This window comes from Rhinolophus ferrumequinum, chromosome 5, assembly GCF_004115265.2.
Source record: "Rhinolophus ferrumequinum isolate MPI-CBG mRhiFer1 chromosome 5, mRhiFer1_v1.p, whole genome shotgun sequence".
In the NCBI taxonomy this organism is placed as follows: domain Eukaryota; kingdom Metazoa; phylum Chordata; class Mammalia; order Chiroptera; family Rhinolophidae; genus Rhinolophus; species Rhinolophus ferrumequinum.
This window is the reverse complement of record NC_046288.1, coordinates 33,562,872-33,585,585: the sequence shown is the minus strand read 5'-3', so window position 1 is coordinate 33,585,585 and position 22,714 is coordinate 33,562,872. Positions and strand designations below refer to the sequence as shown.

The window sequence follows — 22,714 nt, the reverse complement described above, 5'->3', positions numbered from 1 at the left end:
GCGGTATAGGAGAAGTTCTAGAATATTGGAGATGAATGAACCATCTCACTTTTCAGAAAGAATTTCCAAGACTCAGTTTTCCTCACATTTGTAATGGGAATAGTAAGACTGCCTCTTACAATTTGGGTTCTCTAGAAAGAAGACTGAGTTCGTTTAGTGTTCAGGAGTTTAGTAGGGATCAACATCTATGGAAAGAACAGGAAAGAAGCAGAATTGGGCATAGAGAGGAGAGTTGTGTTACAGGCCTGAAAGCCTCAGCTGACCCCACCTGTATAGCTTTGGAACTGAAATGGCCTGTGAGAGTCAACCTAGGGGGACCAAAATCCCCAGACCTTTTTCTTTTGCTTTTGATCTGTAATTGGATGTGGGCCACTCCCAGAAGTACTTGAACTTGGATGAGGCAGCACTTTTCAACTGGAGCAATTCCTTAAGGATTGATGAGGAATCTGAGCAACATCTCTCCATGTCCATGTTTTGCAAAAGCTTTTGCAAATTTTAGGACTAGTATGTTTGAAGTACCTATCACAGGTCTTGATATAAAGTCAATTCTCAGTAATGGGCAGCTTTTATTATTTTTAAAATTTGTTCTGTCCTATTGAGAATTTTTATTATTTCAGAGAAGACAGATTATACACATAAGATTTATAAAAACCCAAAAGCTGGCAGGGATATTTAATCTTTTGGAAAAATAGAATGAAGTTTCACAGTGCTCTTAATATCTGAATGGATGAACTAATGAGAAGCTTATGAAATGATACTCAACAGAAATAAAGTCTGCTGCTCTTAGATTATTAAAAGAAAAGGAAGAGGGAGGGACAAAATCATTTGAGAGTAGAGAAAAATATTTATATGCAAAAATGTTCATAATGGCATTAATTATAATAGCTCAAATCAGAAGTAACTTAAATGCCCAACACAGACTAGTTAAATAAACTATGGTAAATCTGTATAGTGAACTATAACACAATTATAAAAATTGATTTTGAAGAATATTTAATTTTATATGGAAAGGTCCCTGATAAAATGTTTATTAATAAGCCAAAATATAAATTTATAGAGTATTATCCTAATTGTATAAAAAATTTTTGTGTGCGTATGCATGGAGAAAAGTTCAGTGGAATAAAATTATTGACTTGTTACTGAGAATGTTGGGTTGCCAGTGACTTTAAGTTTTCTTTATATTTTTCCTTATTCCAACTATCTATAATAAACATATATAGCTTAATAAAATCATTTTTCCCACTTGTTTGATTTTAAGCATCTGCAAATGCAGGACTGAAGAGACCTAGTTTAAGAGCGAAAAAAGCCAAAAAGTTTTAGATATATGTTAATTCTTACTTGGTTTATTATTAATATGACTGTCCCCAAAGTGCAGTTTCAGTCTTTATTAACAAAAATACAGTCCAAAATGAAGAAGGAAGTAGTTCATTTATGCCCAGTTCTAGGTACTGCACCTTTGGGAAAACTTGAGATGTTCAAATGAAGAACTGTCTTACACCATATTATATCATATAAGGAACTGATCTTTTTTTTTTGTTTTCCTAGATAAGACTTGGGAGGTATATTTAAAGTACAGTTGACCCCCGGACACAGGAGTTTGAACTGTATGGGTCCACTTATACATGGATGTTTTTTCAATAAATGTACAGTATGTCCTTCGTATCCCTGGGTTTCGCATCCATGGGTTCAACCAGTATTTTCAACACTATTCAAATAGTATTTTTGATCTGTGGTTGGGGGAATCTGTGTATGCAGAAGGCCTACTGTAAGGAACTTGAGCATCCATGGATGTTGGTAACCATGTGGGTCCTGGAACCAATTTCTGTGGATACTGAGAGATGGCTGAAATTTTGTGGAAGTGAAAAGTTATGGATTTTTAACTGCTGGGGATCAGTGCCCCTAACCTCCATGTTGTTCAGGGGTCAACTGTAGTGTCAAGTGGAAGAGAAATTAGATTTATTCTATATTCCTTTAAAGAAAAGATGTAGATCTAAGTTTAATGGAAGAAAGACACAGGAAAACAAATTTTATTTAAGGAAGATTGTTTCTAATAATTAGATACCCACCCCTCACCCCAAATAATGGCCTGACTTTGGTAGAAGTAGAAGATTCCAATACTAAAAACATTGCTATAATATTAAGCAGGATTTTCAGACTTTCCTACAGAACCCTGGATTCCTGTAAATAAGCCTAAGGGTTCTGTATTTTTCTTTTTTTAATTTATTTTAATTTATTTTTAGAACTTTTTTTTTTTTAATTGGGGAATATTGGGGAACAGTGTGTTTGTTTCTCCAGGGCCCATCAACTCCAAGTCGTTGTCCTTCAGTTTAGTTGTGCAGGGTGCAGCTCAGCTCCAAGTCCAGTCACCATTGTCAATCTTTAGTTGCAGGGGGTGCAGCCCACCATCGCATGCGGGAATTAAACCCGCAACTTTGTTGTTGAGAGCTCGAATTCTAACCAACTGAGCCATCTGGCCACCCCTCCAGGGGGCTCAGTAGCAGCTCGTTGTCTTCATTCTAGTTGTGGAGGGTCTTCATTCTAGTTGTGGAGGGCGCAGCTCACTGGCCCATGTGGGAATCGAACCGGTAACCCTGTTGTTCAGAGCTTGCACTCTAATCAACTGTGCCATCCCGCTGCCCCGAGTTCTGTAATTATAAAGTATTTCAAAAATTAAATGCAAATAGTTGAACTGTAACTTAAAAATAACGTGTTCACTCAAATATTTCAAATACCAAATTTTAACATTTTGGAAATCAGTAACATTTCCCCCATGCATTGCTTAGTAGACTTGTTTTAATGCAGAACTCTAAATCAAGTTTTTGCCTGCTTGCTTGCTTTTTCTGAGTACAAGACTAGTTAATTATCACTTGTATCTGTGTGTCTGTGTGAATCAGGATTTTTATTAATGCCATATAACCAAAACAAAATACGTAAAAAAATTGGATACTGAAACTGATATAAGACTATAATTATCATCTCTACCTTCTGATTTCAAATTTTTATATTCATCAAAACAGATCCATTGTTTTTAGTGATTGATTTATTCAAGCATAATGCTGCTTTGATCTGTTTTATATATGGTAATCTTACCAGAAATTATTTGAAAAAGGTATTCTACTTAAAGATATTTGAATAAGTCTGACATGGAGGTTTGTCAGTTCTACCAATAGAACATATTTTGAATCTGCTTACTTCTCTTCTCTTGCCTTAGTCTAAGCCACCATCAACTGTCATCCAAACAACCTCAAAAACTTTCTAATTGGTCTCACAATTACCACTCTAGCTCCTATAATCCATTCTCCACAAAGCAGCTGGAGTGATCTTAAAATATATAAATCAAATAGTATGTTTTTGCTTAGAACCTTGTCATTCCTCTTCCTCTCATCTCCAACATCATCTCATGCCCTTTCATTTTTTTCTGACCTGTAAACATACAAATCTGTTTGGTGCCTCAGGGCCTTTCACTTCTTCCTCTGTCTGGAATGTTCTTAATCCCATTCTTCACCCTGGTAACTCCTCATCCTTCCTGTTTCGGTTTAAAAGTCATGTCTTTAGAGTAGAAGGTGGAAATGATACTCCCTTTAATTACTCTGGGTTAGAAATAGTCACTTGAGCCAACTTTTATTTTTCTCAACATGCATCTGAGACATTCAGAATTGGAGCAGGGAGAATATATTGTCTCACCTACCACAGTGCCCTGTAAGATTTTAGTCAATATTTTTCCAGGGATGTATGCATGCTTCTGTTTCAAAGCTAGGAGGATGGTTGGGGTGAGGAGTGCGACTGTTATAAGAAAAGATGTCTTCACTTAACACCTAGTGAAAGTAGATAGTATACCAGGAGTGCCAAAAAAATGTATGCACATGACTTATATTCATCGTTTGTTATCGGTATATATTGAGCATTACAATTTTAATACACTTTTTTCCTTTCTTAAAATGTGTATACATTTTTTGGTACCCTCTGTATTTAGTAGGTTTAGGTCATTTATAAATATTTCACAAACTTAATAAAAGTAGGCTGAAGGAGATTAAATGGCTTAACCAAAGTCAGACTGCTATTATATTAAATGTTAGTGGTAGACTGAATTCTATTAAATTCTGCAACTCTACAATACTTAGTTTGGCGCTAAGGAAAGAAAAACTATTAGTTCAGGAGCTAGAATCACAGAAAGAGCCATTCTTCATCTTACAGAATCCGTTTCTCTGAACACGTGCATACATCCAATTCCAGCTTTCTAGTAAATGCCAGTTGGAAAAATTGGCTTCTCCTTAGCTGAGGTAATAAGGGCGTGTCCCTGCATTTTCTTGACAAATCTCTTGATGTGGTAAGAATAAAATTGCAAACAGGGTAGATTTTATTTTGTTTTTCTCATTAACTTGCAGATTCAATTAAGGTTGTGTTTCACTTTTAAATACCAGAAAATCCCAACAGTAGAAATGAGAGAAGGGTAATTTTCTCACGCAAGAAGTCCAGAAATAGTGGTCCAGAACTGGTTCAGCAGCTTCCGCATCCATAATGGGTTGGCTTTTACCTTCCTGCTTCTCACTACAAGGACAAAGTTGTAAAAGGGCAAAGGGACATATATGCCATTTTTACTAGGTGGTGCTTCCAAGAAAGTTTTTACGGTAATCAGACTTCTTACGTTTCAACTGTATCACGTGGCCCCTTGCAGCTAGAAAATGACTGGAGAGACTGAGTAGTGTCTGTATCTTGTGCCCCCTTCATTTAATGTCTTTTAGCATGATATACAAGTACCTAATACAATAATAATGCATTATACCTTTTAGATTTACCTTGGTGCAGAAGCATACAGTGGAATTTAACCAAGTGGCAATGGCTAATTCAGATGGATCCGAAGCTATGCTGAACAGAGTGATGACGAAGGATAATATTGGTGTTGCTGTGGTATTAGAGGTCCACAAAGAACTATTTGGAGCAGGTGAGTGCAGTTTAAAATGTTCTTAACTGAAAATGAACACCATCCCAAGTTTTCCCATCTCAAATAAGTGCAGAGAATCTTGCTGTTACTTTTGCACAGTTATTTTCTTGTCTTTTGTGGAAAGTTAAAGGAGATGGGCAGGAAAATAGCACTAATTGTGTAAAGTATCATATATTTCTTTGGATATTACTTACCAGGTAATCTGTAAAAAGGAAAGTCTTTAATATGCCATTAATTCCAAAAGATTATTTGAAACAGGAAATGTTTTAGACTGAAGTTGGAAATTATGAGTTGGTTCTCTTAGCCATATTTTTAACTTGTAGAGAGTGAAAGTTTTTGTCTTTAAAGTTAAGTACTTGACACATTTTCCCTAATTTCTTTGTTATATCTCAGTCATTGTCAGGGTAGGAGCAGATCTTTTCTCTACCTGCTACTTCTCTTTTGCATTTTAGATTTTTTTTATAGCTTCCTTTAGTCAGAAATGTATATACTTTGCATATCTAGACCTTTTTGCCCCTCTTTTTACAGGCTGCCTTTGAGCATTTCATTGTTAACTATATTTTAGACAAGAGCAAGAAGAAGGTGTAAGGCCATAGCAGGACTTTTATTTTTATTTTTTTCTCCCGTACTTACTAGCTGTAGAAGAAAAGATTTTTGCCATGAGCATTTATATGAATTATTCAGACCATGCATATTTTGCAAACCTTTTTTCACCATTTATCCATCATCAAACACAACCAATCTTTGATAGGAAGATTTTAAATTTTCTTTTTTTTTTTGTCTCTCCATTTCTACCCTCTTTTATGTCCTTTCCAGTCCCAAAAGTTTGGTACCTTTTTTCTGGTAACGTGAAAATTGAATTTCTTTTGGAGTTTTACTCCTTTTAATTTTTCAGAAGAGTAATTATAAATTATACAGTAGACACTTTCACATTTTGAACTATGTCTCTCTTGTACTCTTAGAAGAATTTAATATTATAGAAGATGCTTATGGCCCCTTTGAAGGGGCAAGTTTTTAATATTTAATACAGTGAACATTTATTTAATCTGTAGCCAAAAGTAACAATAAAACTGCTAGGAAAAGAAGAGACCTTAGAGAATTTTGGCTGAGGGTTTTTAATCTTATGATCAAATTACTTTAAAAATGACTATTTCTGTCACATATAAAAGATACTTCAGTTACTTGTTTAGTTAACATATTTAAAAAAAAAAAATAGCTTAGTAAGATGGATGGAAATTTTACCAAATAGTAGACATAGAAAATTAGGTCTTTTTCTGCAGAGTTTATTTTTTTTAATATAAAAATTTAAGAGACATTTCTATAGAAATTTCAATAGAAAAATTAATTTTGTATGTTCACTAATATTCCATCAGTACTAAAGTATATAAATTAAAGGTGAGAGGGCCTCTTACTCATACTCTGTAGGAGTATGTCTTGTTTATTTCTTTATACATTACTATCATAGAATATGTATATATAGTTTTATTTAAATGGCATCATACCATGCATATTAAACTTTATGCCTTACATGTTAAATAAGTTCAATTTTCACAATTTTAAATGTATTGTCCTGTCTACCATTTTGAAAGTACTATGTTAATATTTATTTTGAAAAAAAAATCAAAAAACAGAATTTTAGGGAAAAAAAGAACCTTAGAGATTTTCTAGTTGAATATCTTCATTGTCTAGATGAACCTGAGCACGAAAAAGTAACTGGCTCAAGATCACATAGAATAATTAGTAATAAAGCCAAGTATAAAACCCAAGTGTCCAGACTTTGAGAGCACACTATTCCCTAATTCTCGTTTCTTTCTTTTTTTAAAGAAATCTTTTCTTTTAGAGTATTTTTAGATTTACAGAACAGTTGAAGAGATAGTACAAAGAGTTCCCAGGTATCCTTTTACCCAGTTTCTCCTGTTATTAACATATTAAAATGTACATTTGTCACACCTAAAATACCAATGTTGGTACATTACTGTTAACTAAACTGGACTTTATTTAGAATTCACTGGTTTTTCCATGAATGTCCTCTTTGTACTCCAGGGTCCTATCCACGGTACCACATTGCATTTAATCATCATGTCTCCCCAGTTTCCTTAGGTCTGAGCCGTTTTCTCAGTCTTTCGGTGTTTATCATGACCTCACAGTCTTTGGGAGTACTGGCTGGGCATCCTGTAGAACATTCCCTAATTCGAATTTGTCTGATGTTTTTCTCATGATTGTACTGGAGTTAGATGTTTGGGGGAAGAGCACCTCAGAGGGGAAGTGCCCTTCTTGCCACGTCATATCGGGTAGATGCTATCAACGGGACTTAGCACTGAGGATGTTAATCTTGATCACGTGGTTACCAGGTTTCTCCACTGTAAAGTTATACCATTTTTCTCTTGAAGGAGTTTTTAAAAACTAATTTTAAACTACAGAAGTAATAAATGTCTTCTCCTTGTAAGAAAATATAAACATCACTAAAAGTTAATGCTTTTAACTTTAACTAATGGGGACTTTAATACTGGTCCCCATTTCACTTCCTGAGAGGCAAACAACTATTATTGCTTTGAGCCTTTTCAGTGCATTTACATCCATGCATACGTCCCCATAAAATACATATATGTAGTATACTTTTATAAGTGTTAGTTTTCTTGGTAAATGATCTGTCATACTCTATGGATATCTTTCTGTGTAACTTGCTTTTTTCACCCAACAGTGTGTCTTAGAGATCTGTCTCTGCTGTTCTCTTTAAGGGCGGCGTTATATTTTAGTACACACTACAGATTACATAGCCAGCCCCCTATGGATACTTGTTGTCATTTTTCATTTTTCAATAATTTGTCATTATTAGAAACCATGCCTACTGAACTTTCTTGTACTTACCTCCTTGTGCATATGTGTGTTGCTTTTTTTTTTTTAAATTTCAGGTGTACAACACAACATAATGATTAGACATTTACAAACCTCACAAAGTGATAATCCCAACAAGTCGAGTACCATACATAGCTATTACAGTACCATTGACTATATTCCCCTATACTGTACTTTACATTTTGTGACAATACATATATTCATATATATTTTTTAACTAGAGTTGACATTCAGTATTATCTTATATTAGTTTCAGGTGTACAGCGCAGTGGTTAGGCATTTATATAATTTATGAAATGATCCCTCCAATAAGTCTAGTACCCATCTGACACCATATATAGTTTTTACATTATTGGTTATATTCCCCATACTGTATGTCACATCCCTGTGACTATTTTGTGACTGCCAATTTGTACTTCCTAATCCCGTTACCTTTCTTACCCATCACCTCAACCCCCCTCCCATCTAGCAACCATCAGATTATTTTCTGTATCTATGAGTCTATTTCTGTTTTGTTTGTTCATTTATTCTGTTCTTTAGATTCCACATATAAGTGAGATCATATGGTATTTGTCTTTCTCAGTCTGACTTACTTCACTTAGCATTATATCCTCTAGGTCCATCCATGTCATTGCAAACAGTAACAATTCATTCTTTTTTTGTGGCAGAGTAATACTCCATTATATAAATGTACCACATTTTCTTTATTCAATCGTGTATTGATGGGTTTCCATATGTTGACTGTTGTGGATAGTGCTGCAGTAAACACAGGCGTGCATATATTTTTTTTGAATTAGTGTTTTGGATTTCTTTGGATAAATAAACACCCAGGAGTGGAATTGCTGGGTCATAAAGTAGCTCTATTTTTAATTTTTTGAGGAATCTCCATACTGTTTTCCATAGTGGCTGCACCAATTTGCGGTCCCACCAACAGTGAGGATTCCCTTTTCTCCACATCCTCACCAACACTTGTTGTTTGTTGATTTATTGATGATAGCCATTCTGACAGGTGTGAGGTGGTACCTCATTGTGGTTTTTATTTTCATTTCTCTAATCATTAGTGACATTGAACACCTTTTCATATGTTTATTGGCCATCTATATGTCCTCTTTGGAGAAATGTCTGTTTAGGTCCTCTCACCATTTTTTAATTGGATTGTTTGTTTTTATGGTGTTTATGAATTTTTAATAAATGTTGGATATTAACTACTTATCAGATGTATCATTGGCAAATATCTTCTCCCATTCAGTAGGTTTTTTTGTTTTGTTGATGGTTTCCTTTGCTGTGCAAAAACTTTTTAGCTTGATGTAGTCCCATTTGTTCATTTTTTCTTTTGTTTTCCTTTTCCGAGGAGATATGTCAGTAAAAATATTACTAAGGGTAATGTTTGAGAGTTTACTTTCTATATTTTCTTCTAGGAGTTTTATGATTTCAGGTCTTACATTTAAGTCTTTAATCCATTTTGAGTTTATTCTTGTATATAGCATAAGGAGGGGGTCCAGTTTTCATTTTTTGCATGTATCTGTCCAGTTTTCCCAGCACCATTTATTGAATAGAGTGTCTTTGCCCCAGTGTAAATTCTTGCTTCCTTTGTCATAGATTAAATGACCATATAGGCAAGGGTTTATTTCTGGGCTCTTTATTCTGTTCCATTGATCTCTGTGTCTGTTTTTATGCCAATACCATGCTGTTTGATTACTATGGCCTTGTAGTGTAATTTGATAACAGCGTGATATCTTCAGCTTTGTTCTACGTTCTCAGAATTGCCGTGGCTGTTTGGGATTCCATATAAATTTTAGTATTATTTGTTCTAGTTCTGTGAAAAATGTCATTGGTATTTTGAGAGGGATTGTATTGAATCTATATATTGCTTTGGGTAGTATGGACATTTTAACTCCATTAATTCTTCCTATCCATGAACATGGTGTATGTTTCCATTTATTTGTATCTTCTTTAGTTTCTCTGTTTAATGTCTTATGATTTTGTGAGTACAGGTCTTTTACTTCCTTGGTTAAATTCATTCCTAAGTATTAGGTTGGTGCAAAAGTAATTGCGGTTTAAAAGGTTAAAAATAATTGCAAAAACTGCAATTACATTTGTACCCACCTAATATAGATATAGATATATAGATATAGATATAGTTATAAATAGGATTGTTTTCTTAATTTCTCTTTCTGATCATTTGTGATTGGTGTATAAAAATGCAACCGATTTCTGCCTAATTCTCATTTCTTAAATTACCTTATTTGGGTGTATGGTATGAATTTGTTTTGGTAGGAAATTCATTTCCTCGTTTTATTTTGTATAGGTTAATATAATGTTACTGCCTTTTACTACTGACCTGTCACTGATGTGCTCAGGAAGTGCAAGGTGAATGAGTATTGGGCAGTAGGAAGAATTTAAAGTTTAAATGACAGAGATATTTAAAGTGCTTGTTTACACTAAGAACCCAGCAATCAAGGTATTACAATCAAATATTGATTATATCATGGTATAATTTCTAACTTCAGCAGATAGAGCAGGAGTCAACAAACTTCCTGTAGAGGGCCAGGTAGTATTTTTGGCCCCATGAGCTACATGTGGTCTCTGTTGCAGTCTAAAAAATATTTTGTAGAACCCTTTAAATGTAAAACCAGCCTTAGCTCATGCAGGCTCTACAAAAACAGGTGGTGGGCCAGATTTAGCCCATGGGCTGCAGTGTGGCGACCCTCTAAAGGAGTAGTTCCTCTGTTGGGATTACCAGAATCAGCACTTAGGCTTCTCAGAACCACTTTATGAGATAAAGAGGAAGATGTAAGTTAATGGAAAAGAGTAAAAGAAGTGGCTATGGGTTTTGGGAGAAAATCTTAAGATACTGCTTTTTTGAAACATAAAGCATAACCTTATCCTCCTGTTTCTAATGTTTAAATTTAGGTATGAAGCCTATTCATGCTGCAGACAAACAGCTGCTTATAGTGGCAAATGCTCACATGCATTGGGACCCGGAGTATTCTGATGTGAAACTCATCCAGACCATGATGTTTGTCTCAGAGGTTAAAAACATTCTGGAGAAAGCCTCTAGTAGGCCTGGCAGCCCAACCGCAGATCCTAATTCCATCCCGCTGGTGCTATGTGCAGATCTTAACTCATTGCCAGATTCAGGTATTTTATAACATCATTCTCATTGCTTTCAGGTGTGCTTCTAGTTCTAGTTGAAAAGCCAGCTAGCTCCTAAATTTTGAGTAGAATTTCTCTTCTAAACTACTAAGTGTATCAGTAAGAATCCCAGGGATGGGACGTAGGGTAATTGAAGCTATTTCCAGAGGTGTGTGCAGGTATAAGGGACACAAAACAGTGAATGATGCAGTATTCTGCCACTAGTGGAGGTAGGGACCCTTTACCACCACTGCACCTGAGAAGAAAGTGGTGGGGAGCTGTAACCAGAACCTGGAAAAAGTAGTTATAAGGAGAGGCCAGCGTAATCAGAGAGATGGCTTTGAATTAAGTGGTGTGGTCATTTCCTGGCAAACCACCAGCGGGGGCCAGGGAAATACATGTCCTTGCCTCACTCTGCTGCTGTCTTCTGCTCTCCTGCTAGTGCTGCTCATTGACCAAATCTGACTAAAAGCTGTGGGGGTGAGGGGAATGGAGGCCTTTGCAGTTGGTGCAAGTACAGGGCAGCCTCCTGTGCCACAGAGTGCAGTGGAGACAGGTGATCTGAAGAAGCAACCAGAAAATATTCAGCACAGGTAGCTCTATCTAGTTTAATAACATTGGCAACTTTTAAATGAATTCATTGAATGATATTTGAATACTGATACTAGGTGCAGAAACATGATCAAAATTCTTCTAGGATTTCATATTACTTCTTGAGCTTTACTAAACTACTTCATGTCCTAACTTATAGATCTCTGTAAAAAAATCAGTTCTGCAGTTTAGATACTGAATTTCAGACGGAAAACATTAAAGTATTACTGTTTTGCTGTTACCAAAACATATTCTAAATTTTGTCTATTTTCAGTAAGCTATTCTAAATTATTTAAAATAATAACTCAACAATGAATATAAATAGTCCCACATGCCCCCAATTGGACTATTTATAAAAGTCACAAATCTAGAAAACATCTTTACTTTTTCTACTTAGGAGATAAATGCTGAAATCATCCTTCCACAAATGTTTGGTTTTAGCCCCATTGCCACCTTAATACCTTCTTCTTTCCTTATCCTTCTTTTGGGCTGAATTGCTCTCAAGTACAAGTTTCCCCTGTCTCATTTGATTTGCTTAAGCCAGTGAACTGTCATTGGGCAGCATGGCTTGGTGAGCTGATTCTGGAGCTAGACTGTCAGGATTGGGTCCTGGTTCTACCATTCATGAGCTATGTAATCTACAACTAAGTTTCTCATTGTAAACTAAGTGGATGATCATTTTATCCACCTCAGAGAGTTGTTTGTGATGTTTAAGTGTGTAGAGCACTTAGAACAGTGCCTTGCATACAGTAAATATTAGGTAAATAATAGCTCCTTTTCAGCTGTTCACAATTTAGATAATGTGTTCATCACTTACTCATTATATATATTGCTGTCATTTCTGATCACAAATAGAGATGATTAACTGTTCATTAATCATCATCATTAGAAGGATTGTGATTTTTTTTCATGTTTACTTATTCAGTGAAAGCAATGTCCTTTTTTGAATGCTTCTACTCTCTTCAGCTTTTAGATACATCTAAAATTTTTGAAAGTGATATACCTCTAGCGTACACTGTCTTTTATACTGTCAGACTGAAAAAACTCTCTGTAGCTCAAAATAATGATATTGCATAGCTCAAACTAGATGTTGAAATATTGCAAACGTAAAATCTATTTTTGTTATAAATTATTTTTTATTACGTATGCTATATTTTACATATTCCCAAAGTTGTTGATTGACTGCATAGGAGGATGAAATGCTAAAGAGATAGTGGTTGGAATAATATTCTAAAAACATTTAGGGTCAAGACCTTCCTGGTGAATGCCACCCTCGGCCCTGGAAGTCATCTTTAGCTTGAAGAACCATTTAGAAAATGAGGATATATCTGGGTCATCCTAATACTTTGCTCTGAAATAGGCAAATACCCCTTAGTTTGATTGAGCCGTATGAAATTGCTGATCCTGGTTTGTTTGTTTTTTAACAACAAAAAGGCAGTTTCATATGACTTAACCTACTAAACACACTTTGAACCTGATTAATTCAGCTGGCAACGGGTTTTTGACCAAGAAGTCATGTGTAAGGTCTAAATGGTAGTGTTTCTTCCTTCTTTATTTTGCTAGGTGTTGTGGAATATTTAAGCAATGGAGGAGTAGCTGACAACCATAAAGACTTCAAGGAGCTAAGGTACAATGAGTGTCTTATGAACTTCAGCTGCAATGGAAAGAATGGAAGCTCAGAAGGGAGAATCACACATGGCTTCCAACTAAAGAGCGCCTATGAAAATAACTTGATGCCTTACACCAATTACACCTTTGATTTCAAAGTGAGTAATAGCTCTGTGCTGCTGTAGAAATTATTTCAAATATAAACATGTGACAAGAAAGATACATACATTATTTATGTTTAATTGCATAATCTTCAGGAATTTTTAGATTCTCAGAATGCCTTGGCTAAGTATGCTCCTAAATGTAAGGAGGTCTGTTAGTTTTTCTGATTGTTGTTGTTGACTTAAGAATTCTTTTTGAACCTTTATTTGTTCAAATTTCAAATAATACTGATAATAGCAAAAATGTCCACAATGCTTACTATGTGCTAGGCACTATTCAGAACATTTTATATTTACTAATATAGTTCATCTTCACCTGTCCATACTATCCTTAACTTTCAAGAAGGATCCAAATAATAAGCAACCTGATAGAGCTAAACTCACTAAATTTATATAGTATTCTCTCAAAATTTTCTTAGTTCTTTCCATTGATACCTTATTTAAGTTTGCCAGTTTTCTTTGGGAAATGGGGTTAGAGAGAGTTGTACTTAGGATCTGTTTTATCCATATAGTCATATAAAATATCCCCAGGTGGTGGAACACTCCAGCTTAATAAAAGGAAAAGAAATATTTTTGCAAAGTAAGAAAAAAACTTAGATTACCCATTGTACAAGACCAGTTGTTCTTTAGAAAAATTGATTGTAGTGGTTTTCTGTCATTAACCCCTTTTGCTAATTTTCTGATCACTCTGTCTGCCTGTAGCTCTTCTGTTGTACCTCTGTTTGATTTTCTGGCTTTTCAGGCATCACTACTAAAATATTACACTGTGCTGAGAAAACACAGATGTTAGAAATGGATTTGGTATAAGAATTCTAGAAGGAATTTAATAAAATACCAAAGGAAATTAATGAAACAGGCTCTTACACATCTCCAAAAACCTTTTTCCATTTTTAGCGCTTATTAGCCTCTTTCCAAGAAACGGTAGGAAGAAGAAAGGAAATTCATTTGCTGGTGTTATTAGTCAGCTTTTGTAATTATGAAGTGGGGAAAAAAATCGCTTAGAAGTTGATTCTAATTTTAGTATTTTTGCTATTAGAGTAGATAATACTATCCAGCAATAGTTGACTTTGTTCAAATCACTCATATACAGTGATGTGCTGGTAAATACTTAATAGCCGTCTTTCTGGAAAAAGAAGCCCCAATTTGTAGTGTTCGCTGATTTCTGTGGTGTAAGCACTCGCACTGTAGTAGATTTCAAGCTCCCAACATAATACCATTGAACACGAGCTAGGATCAAGTGCTAAGAGAGCAGGTACTAGCTGACCCTAGCACACCATTGCTCTTGTGTAAGCTTAAAGGAAAACCTCTAAATTTAATGATATATAGTTTATTATACGTCAATTCCTATCCTTATGACTATAGTGATCTATACTACACACATACACATGCAGAGTTGATACATCTCTAACAGCATAATGCCAGAAAACTAATAAAAGTTCCCCAAAATAAGTGTTCAGTAATTCTACAACTTGTATTGTTTTGGTATGTGTGTAGGTAAAAAGACCAAATCATTTCTACCTCATCTAGGCTTTTATAAAGATTACTTTTTCCTTATCCATAAAGTAAAAATTAGAGAAACAAAATTTGGGATATTACTCTAAGCCATCTTCCTCAATCGTCTAAATTGTTTTAAAATTGTTTGTTAATGTTTCTTGAGAAGATCTTACACGTGTGAATAACTGAAGCAAAAATCTTATCGAACCATTTACATTGTTCCAAGAAGTACAGGTAAAGAACAAAAAGTGCATGGCTCAGAGTGTTTGATGTTTGGATATGTAAGGTAGGATGGGAAAGAAGGACAGATTTGTATAAATCTGCGGGAATGAGGCATGCATAGGAATGAGGTAAATATGCTGGCTGTCTGGATAGATGGATGGGATGGGAAGGTGCAATAGGACGAGAAGGAACGATGACTAGAGAACAAACTAAAGGTATACCTGACTAGACAGAATTATGCTTTTAGTCCACGTAATAGACAATGAACCTTTCAATTTTATACAAAGCATTTTAAGTAATTAGTGCTGTATGAGTATTAAAAAAAATCAGTAAAAAAGGATAGGTAACATTAAATATAAAAATGGCATGTGATGAGCATTAAATACAGATCCAAATGCAGTATCTTGCTATTGCATCAATGGAGTGTTACGTTTTGCCTTCTTGGCTTAACTTTTGTTTACTTTCTTGATCCTTGAATAACTTAGAAATGTAGAAAAATGGCATTTAGAACTCAGATTTATTTAATCTAGACCTTGTTAGTAAATCTTTCTGTTACATTATGAAATTTATAGTATATAATTTTCTTATAGTAAAAATTTCCTTATAGTAAAAATTTTCAATTTTTTTATAAAACAAAGCTTAGCATAATGCTAGCTCAAACTATTTTCATTATTTTTACATTTTTCTAAAATACAGTTCTGTAGACTTAATATAGTCTTTACTCATATAGACTGTTTTCCTTCATTATAATCTTTAAAAAAGAAACAATTTGAATCAAAAAAGGTTAAGAATCATTAGTCTATAACCTTTGTGAATGTGATATAATGTATACATGCGTATGTCTAAATATTTGGGTGGGTTCACAGACATGACCTTGCTAAGTGTTTTGATAAGAGCTTTTACTCTGATGTTTCAAACCAAGAAATAGTTACATGTGATGCTTCCAATTAAATTCAACTTACTTTCTGGAGTGTTTAACATCTTTCTTGGGGCCTATGTTTGCAAAGGATTCTAACTCTACCAGCTAATGTACATAATGACACCCTCATAAAGTGATAGGATATAGAAGGTTTTATTCAACATAAGTAATTAAGAATATTTTGTTTGTATTTTATTTTAATGCTTGAAGCAAAGGGTAGTCTCATAAATGAAAGTAAAACCACCCTGAGCCTTATTAACCCTCTTCCTAAAATATCACTGCAGAAGTAGGCATTAAACAAACTGAAGATCTGATACCGTGTACTAATATCATTTCTATTTGGACTTGGAGTATTAATGGCAGAAAGTCCTCCCTTGTACTCAAGTGGGTTCCTTAATTTGTGGTAAAGTAAGTTTAGGGTATCTAATGTTGAATAAGGCCCTCTCCATCAAAAGATGAACTGTTTTGTTATCTTGGTCTTTATCACCTCAAAAACAGCAAACTAAAGTAATTGTTTTAAAAATTTCATGCTATTAATATAATTTTTTTTCATTAAAAGTTGTTTTTTTTGTTTGTTTTTAGTATCCCATTTCATTGTGATACCATATAAAATATTAGCTGCAACTCATTATGTAAATAGGTACTTCCAGATGTGAACCTATTTTTCCATAGTTTTGCTCAGGCTCTCTTGATATAGGTAGGAAGAAAATTTGACTTTCTCTCTTACATACTCACACTGGGGCAGTAAAAGCACAGTAGTTTTAAAACTTACTGATAACAAAACTCTGAGAGACACAATTGATAACATATACTATGAGTCCCTGCTGAATATTTTTTTGCTAAGGTATCGTTATGCAGCAAGGAATCCAGACTTTAGAGTATGCCAGGATTTGTAAAAAAAGTATTGTAAACTAAAGAACAGATTAGAACAATTAACTATATGTAGTATCTGATATGCATGTAACAAACGTGGGAAAGCTGAAACTAGGATTACAAGTTTGAAAACATGCTTTACCATGGCTTTGTTAAGATCTGTTTACATACCTTGATGTGCAAATAATTGAAAACAATGTGAATTATCATTAAAGGAATCAATTTGAGTCATACCTTTTCATTAACCACATATATATTTATATAAGTATTCTTGCTTTCTGCTTATTGTAACTGTTAGAGTTAATGCAGCTTCCTTCCATAATGTTTATACTGATACATTAGATTTCATTAACCCAAGCAAGCCAATTCTAACGTGGTGTGATTAGCTTCTCAATTTGCTTCCACTACTTACACACAAGTATAAGACTTTGTGATTCCCGGAGGGCACTGTGTTTCCCTATGGAGCCACCCTTATTACACGTAATACCCATTGAAGGCTTTAGCCTTATTTGACACTTGGTCAAGATAACCAGAGTACAGGTTACTCAGGTATTTGGCTTTTACATATTATGGATTGTTCTTAAGATATCTTGAGTTTTTCTTATTTCTAAGCATATGTTCTCTTTTTTTTCCTCAACCCCCAATCTCTTTCCAGGGCGTGATTGACTACATTTTCTATTCCAAGACTCATATGAACGTGCTTGGTGTCCTGGGGCCTTTAGATCCTCAATGGCTGGTTGAGAACAACATCACTGGGTGTCCACACCCTCACATCCCTTCAGACCACTTCTCACTGTTAACACAACTTGAACTCCACCCTCCACTCCTGCCTCTTGTCAATGGTGTTCACTTGCCTAATCGGAGGTAGTGGAGTCCTGCCCCGCAAAGACGGGGATCTGTTGCTATGGACCTGTACAGTTGTAAATCAAAGTATGTAGGAGTGAAGTATGGCCATCCTTAAGCTGCTTCTTCGGGTTCCTTTATGTGTTTGCTATAAGATTTTGTACATTTTTGTGCATATTGGTATCATTTGGCACTAGGGCTGGAACCAAAGTATTACTCTCTTTCCAAAATTTTAATTTAACATGTTTTTAAGTTGGACCTTCTTTATATTATATTAGCAGTCAGTATTCATAATTGATAAATCACCAATTCGAGGCCCAACAACAATGTATTTGTTTTTTTCAAAACAAATACTGTCCTTTAAATGGTTTCAAATAAGCCAACCATTTTTGTAAAAGTCCTTTTAAAAAACTGTAAGATTTTAAACTGGAGCATGCCTTTTAGGGAAAACTTTTTTGAATTATAACAAACTGATTTTTGGCTCCCTGAGTCATTTGCACATTTACAAAGCACTTAAATTTGCTAGATCTGTACTTAAGCAATGATATAGCTTCTAGCCATAATAGGAAAAATTGAGGAATTAAAGATGGTTGCACAATATGCTTTCAAAATCAAGCATTTAACAGCACATGACAGTTTGTTAGGCTAACGCTGGTTGGTTTTTTGTTCTGTTTTGTTTTTTTGAGGAATCACTCTGTATTTTGTTCCTCTATTATAGCCTTATTGGAAGTATTCTAAGTCTCTCTCTACAGTTTATTTATAGGGAAACAGCAGATAATTTCTATTGCCACACATCTTGAAAATACAATTTGGTGTCTTTAGGATGCCCTCAAAAATAGTGTCCAGTATTTTTCATTATTCCCGTTTTTCTGTTTGGTTGTGCTGGAAAAACAGATACATATGATCTATGTCATTTTTGCTTTTATAGTCAAATGTTAAAAAAATAACTATGGAATGAAAAGGCCCTCATCAAAGTTTTAGAAGGGGAAAGCTATATACAGATATTTCATGGGTTTCCCAAAGTAGGTCAGGTGGCTGTTGGTTTTGGCTTTTTGAGGTGACAGTGGAAAGAATTTGGGGGAGAGAGGAAACAGGGAGTCATTGAAAACCTTGGATCATTTTTCCTGACTCTAGTTGCCAAATGGCCATTATATGCTTTTAATCTTTGTTTCCGTTGTCTGTCAGGGTTGAATTAAGAAGCTACTGGTTTATTCCCAACTGTTGATGCTCTTTAGATATGTTGGAATCCTTTTTTTGCCCAGGAGGGTCCAGTTGAAAATCTGTGACTCGAGGCAATGAAGGTAATACCGTTTTCTGGGGGAAAAAATTGGTTAGCTACTTGATGTTAATTATGGCACAGTAACAGGAAAAGGTTGTGTCTGTGTTTTTAAGTTTTTCTTTATTCTGCTTTTTTGCTGCTATAAGAGTTTTCTGAAATTTATATTTTAAACTTTTCATGCACTTTACTGTTTCTAGTCTCAAAATGTGATATTTTTAATAAACAAGAAATTTTCCATTATGTGAATGAAATTTTAAAAGAAAATAGCCTATATTTGTGTCTCACTAATATATAAAGTACAGGTCAAATTTAAATTATTTAATTAGTTTTAAATATATACAATTTCTTTCAAACCTGACATTTTAGGCTGTTCTATTAGTCTTAAATGATGCTTTTCCTTTGGTCATTTTATACTGATTTCTTCCATAATAAATTAATCAGGCTATATAATGTAATATTTCCCCTGAAGGGTAATTTTAGTGGGATGAGTGTGGTGGGATGATGTTAAATCGTATGGGATTGCATCAGAAGGTTTCTGTAAAGCCTAAACTCCCTTTTAAAAGTGCCTAGTGATGAGGCATTGTTTGTCATCTATTATAATTGGAATGTCATTGTAGTTGAGTGAAGTTTGATGTAAATAAAGTATTCTTTTAAAAATGTTAAAGTACCAGAATAAACAAACATACAAAGAAACAACCCTTAAGATGACAGATTTTCCTCAATGTGCAGGTATCCCTTCTTATATACCTCAAGCATTCAACATCTAGCCATGCAAATTGATTACCTGAAGCATAGTACTGGAAAGTAGAATAGCATGAAAAACTTAATTTTGTGGACATTACCTTTTTTTGTAATCAGCTACTGTATATTTTATTTTAAGTCTTTTATTTTGGGTGGGTTTTCTGCTCTGGAGGTATATGCACTAACAAAACATTTTCCTCCTTTCATATACGCATGTTGATTAGCAATGTGAGCAATATTTCCTACCATACTTCACTCCCAGTATTTTTTGAGATGTTTGTATAAAATGGAATTTAAAGTTTCACTTATGATTGTATATGAACCACAGAGGAGCCCATTTATTAATAAAAAAACTTTTTTAATGGTTTAATGTAGAGGGAAAAATAAAAACAATTGGGAAACATTGTAAACAGCTTAAGTTTATTTTGTGTATGAGCTAGGCACTCTGTTGCAGGAAGGTGTGTAATTGGGTTCTCTCTGCTTCCAAATGCACTCTTTCAAACCATTCATAATCCTGTGTATTTTTAATGTGGTTTTAGTAAATGTTGGTGGTAGCTCTGTTGAAGTGGGTAATTGTGTTATGTTTTGGGTGGCACACACACTTGGGGCATGGTAACCCAAATTTCATGTGCACGGTTTCCCTTTAGCCCACTGCCCGAATTTCAGACACCCTTTACCCTTTGTTCCCTTTGTAAAAGGAGTGGTATCTGTTTTGAGCTGCCAATTCAGATGATCAGAAATGCTGCTCTCCTCAGTATTGTCTTGTTAAAACACATGCCATTCGGAACTTTGGCAGTGAGAAGCCAAAAGGAAGAGGTGAATGACATATGGTTTATGCTCAATGAAAGTAAAATATTTATGCTCATATACTTTCTAGTTCTTGGAATAAGTTAATAAGCTTTATGCCATAGGGCTGCTGCATATTTTATCTGAAGATAAAAGAAAATGTGGGCATTTTCAGATTGTGATAATGTGCTTTTTTTTTTTACTGTTAAATATGATTTCTGATATTTATCGAAGAACTGGAGTGTTCTTTCAATTTATTAAAACAGTGTTGTTTGAGGAAGGGAAAACCGCACTGTTTGCCATTCCAACAGTCATGCGAATGCGTGTCAGTCAAGTCACCCGCTCTCTCAGGCATCAGAACCTGCCTCATAGCTTTACATCTGATGGGGAATCGCAGCATCCTCAGGACTGACATCTGGGAAAGGCTCACATCCACTTACTGCTCCTTGCTTGTTGACTTTGTTTTAAAATATTGTGCCTGGTGTCAACTTTTAAGCAACAGCACTGCCTAAAAGCAAGCAGAGAACAGAATCCCAGCACCATTCTAGACGCAACTTTTTAGAATTCAGATATAGTAAATCTGTTCAAGATTTATGATGTTTTATGTAAAAAAAATTTTGTACAATGTAGCTGAATATTTTTGTTTCATTTCTTTGATGTAAGGCGTGTGAACGTTTGTTTGAATATCACGTTACAGTCAGGTATGGCACAATGGGTTCTGAGACCAGCTTTCCCCCTCCCATTTGCCTTGTTCCAAGCTCTTTGTTTTCAAATTACTTTTCTGATATTAATAGGCAAATATTTAATTTTACTAATAAGCATCCTGTGTGAATGTATTAAAGAAGCCACTGTGTTTTAGTGTTGTAGTTTGCAGAAATATAAAGCTTCATTTCTAATTTGTCCCAATTCTTTGGTGTCTTAGTTATATATTAAATCACAGAAAAGCAAGGGAGAAAGTTGAAAGATATCTAAGGCTCATATCACTTGATTCTATGGTAGGTTATATTAGAATTGAGGATGTGGCACATTAAAACTGGAACATGGGCAAGCATGGTGTTCCATTTTAAAATTGCATCTCCTAAGTATATACTGTTAAATAGGTGACAAAGTCAAGTTAGTATTTGCATTTCCAAGAGTCATTAAAATCACTAATACCATCTATAATTTCAAATCAAATAGCAAGGAGTAGAGAAAGCACAAGAAAAAGTAGGTTAAATGTGTTCTTTGATGGAATCAGAGGCATATGGTTCATCATTCCTAATCCAAGGCTAGATTTTCTAGCAATAAGAATTGTGTCCTAATATTTATTTGTTTCTAAGTTCTCATATTCTCAGTTTCTGAGGGATTTTAATAACTTTGTAAAACGTACTGACCAGTAGCTTCAGTCACAGAAAACATCATGTCTTTCTGATACCTTTGGCAGGCCGTAACAATAATGGTTTTTAGCAAGCAAAGACTTTATGGCACATTTTCAAAATAGCACTCATCTATCTATATTTATATTTTGACAGAAATGTGAATTCTCACACTGGTAATGTAGTCTCTTTCTCTCTCACCTGCCTCCCCCCCCCCTTTTTTTTTTTAAAAAAAATCACCTTTCTGAATGTGTGGAAGATTTGTTTAACCTTTTCCTTCTGAATTGTATCATGTTTGTAGAACTCTGCATTATAGGTAGACAAATTAAGTAGGGAAATTAGAAAATTTTTCTAAGCCAGAAACTTCAACTAAAGTTTTGAAATTGTACACAGATGAGAATTTTTATACTTAGGGTTGCTTTGGGTGCTTTAAATTTATAACAGTATCATGATCACCAGATTGAATTCAAACATAAGTAAATTAACACATCTTTAACCTGGCCTATTTATCAAAATTGTAATATGTTTAAGAACAGGATGCCAAGAGCATCTTTAATTTTACAGAATGATGTGCAAATCTTTATTGTATAAATGTCACCTTTAAAATTCAAGGGTCAAAAGAAAAAAAGAAAACCTTTATACCTATACTGTAGGGTATTCTGAACAAGATCCACAAGAAAGAAAAAGGGAAAAAAACCCCAAACATTTCTTTTCAGGAGGTGGTAAGGGAGAGCATGCATGCTTCTTGTTTTAACCAAATACCTTCTTTATGTAAGTTTCTCTATTAAATCACAAGTCCCAAGCAAAAAATAGGGAGACACCAGGAAAAGCAAGCTTTATCAACCTGTTCAGTAATTTCTTTTGGCATAAGTTTGTTTGGTTAGACTTGGGTTATTCTTGGAACCAAAG

At 34.6% G+C, this 22,714-nt stretch overlaps 1 protein-coding gene across 2 annotated transcripts in view; it reads left to right on the top strand.

Moving 5' to 3' along the window:
- Positions 1–22,493, top strand: part of CNOT6L (CCR4-NOT transcription complex subunit 6 like) — a 97,345-nt gene extending 74,852 nt beyond the window's left edge. For both annotated transcript variants that reach the window (XM_033105956.1, XM_033105955.1), the window contains exons 9-12: positions 4,791–4,942; positions 10,712–10,939; positions 13,088–13,290; positions 17,457–22,493. In XM_033105956.1, the coding sequence (XP_032961847.1) occupies positions 4,791–4,942; positions 10,712–10,939; positions 13,088–13,290; positions 17,457–17,669 (796 nt within the window). In that variant the 3' untranslated portion in view covers positions 17,670–22,493. The remainder of the gene's footprint in view (positions 1–4,790; positions 4,943–10,711; positions 10,940–13,087; positions 13,291–17,456) is intronic.
- The last annotated feature ends 221 nt before the right edge of the window (positions 22,494–22,714 follow it).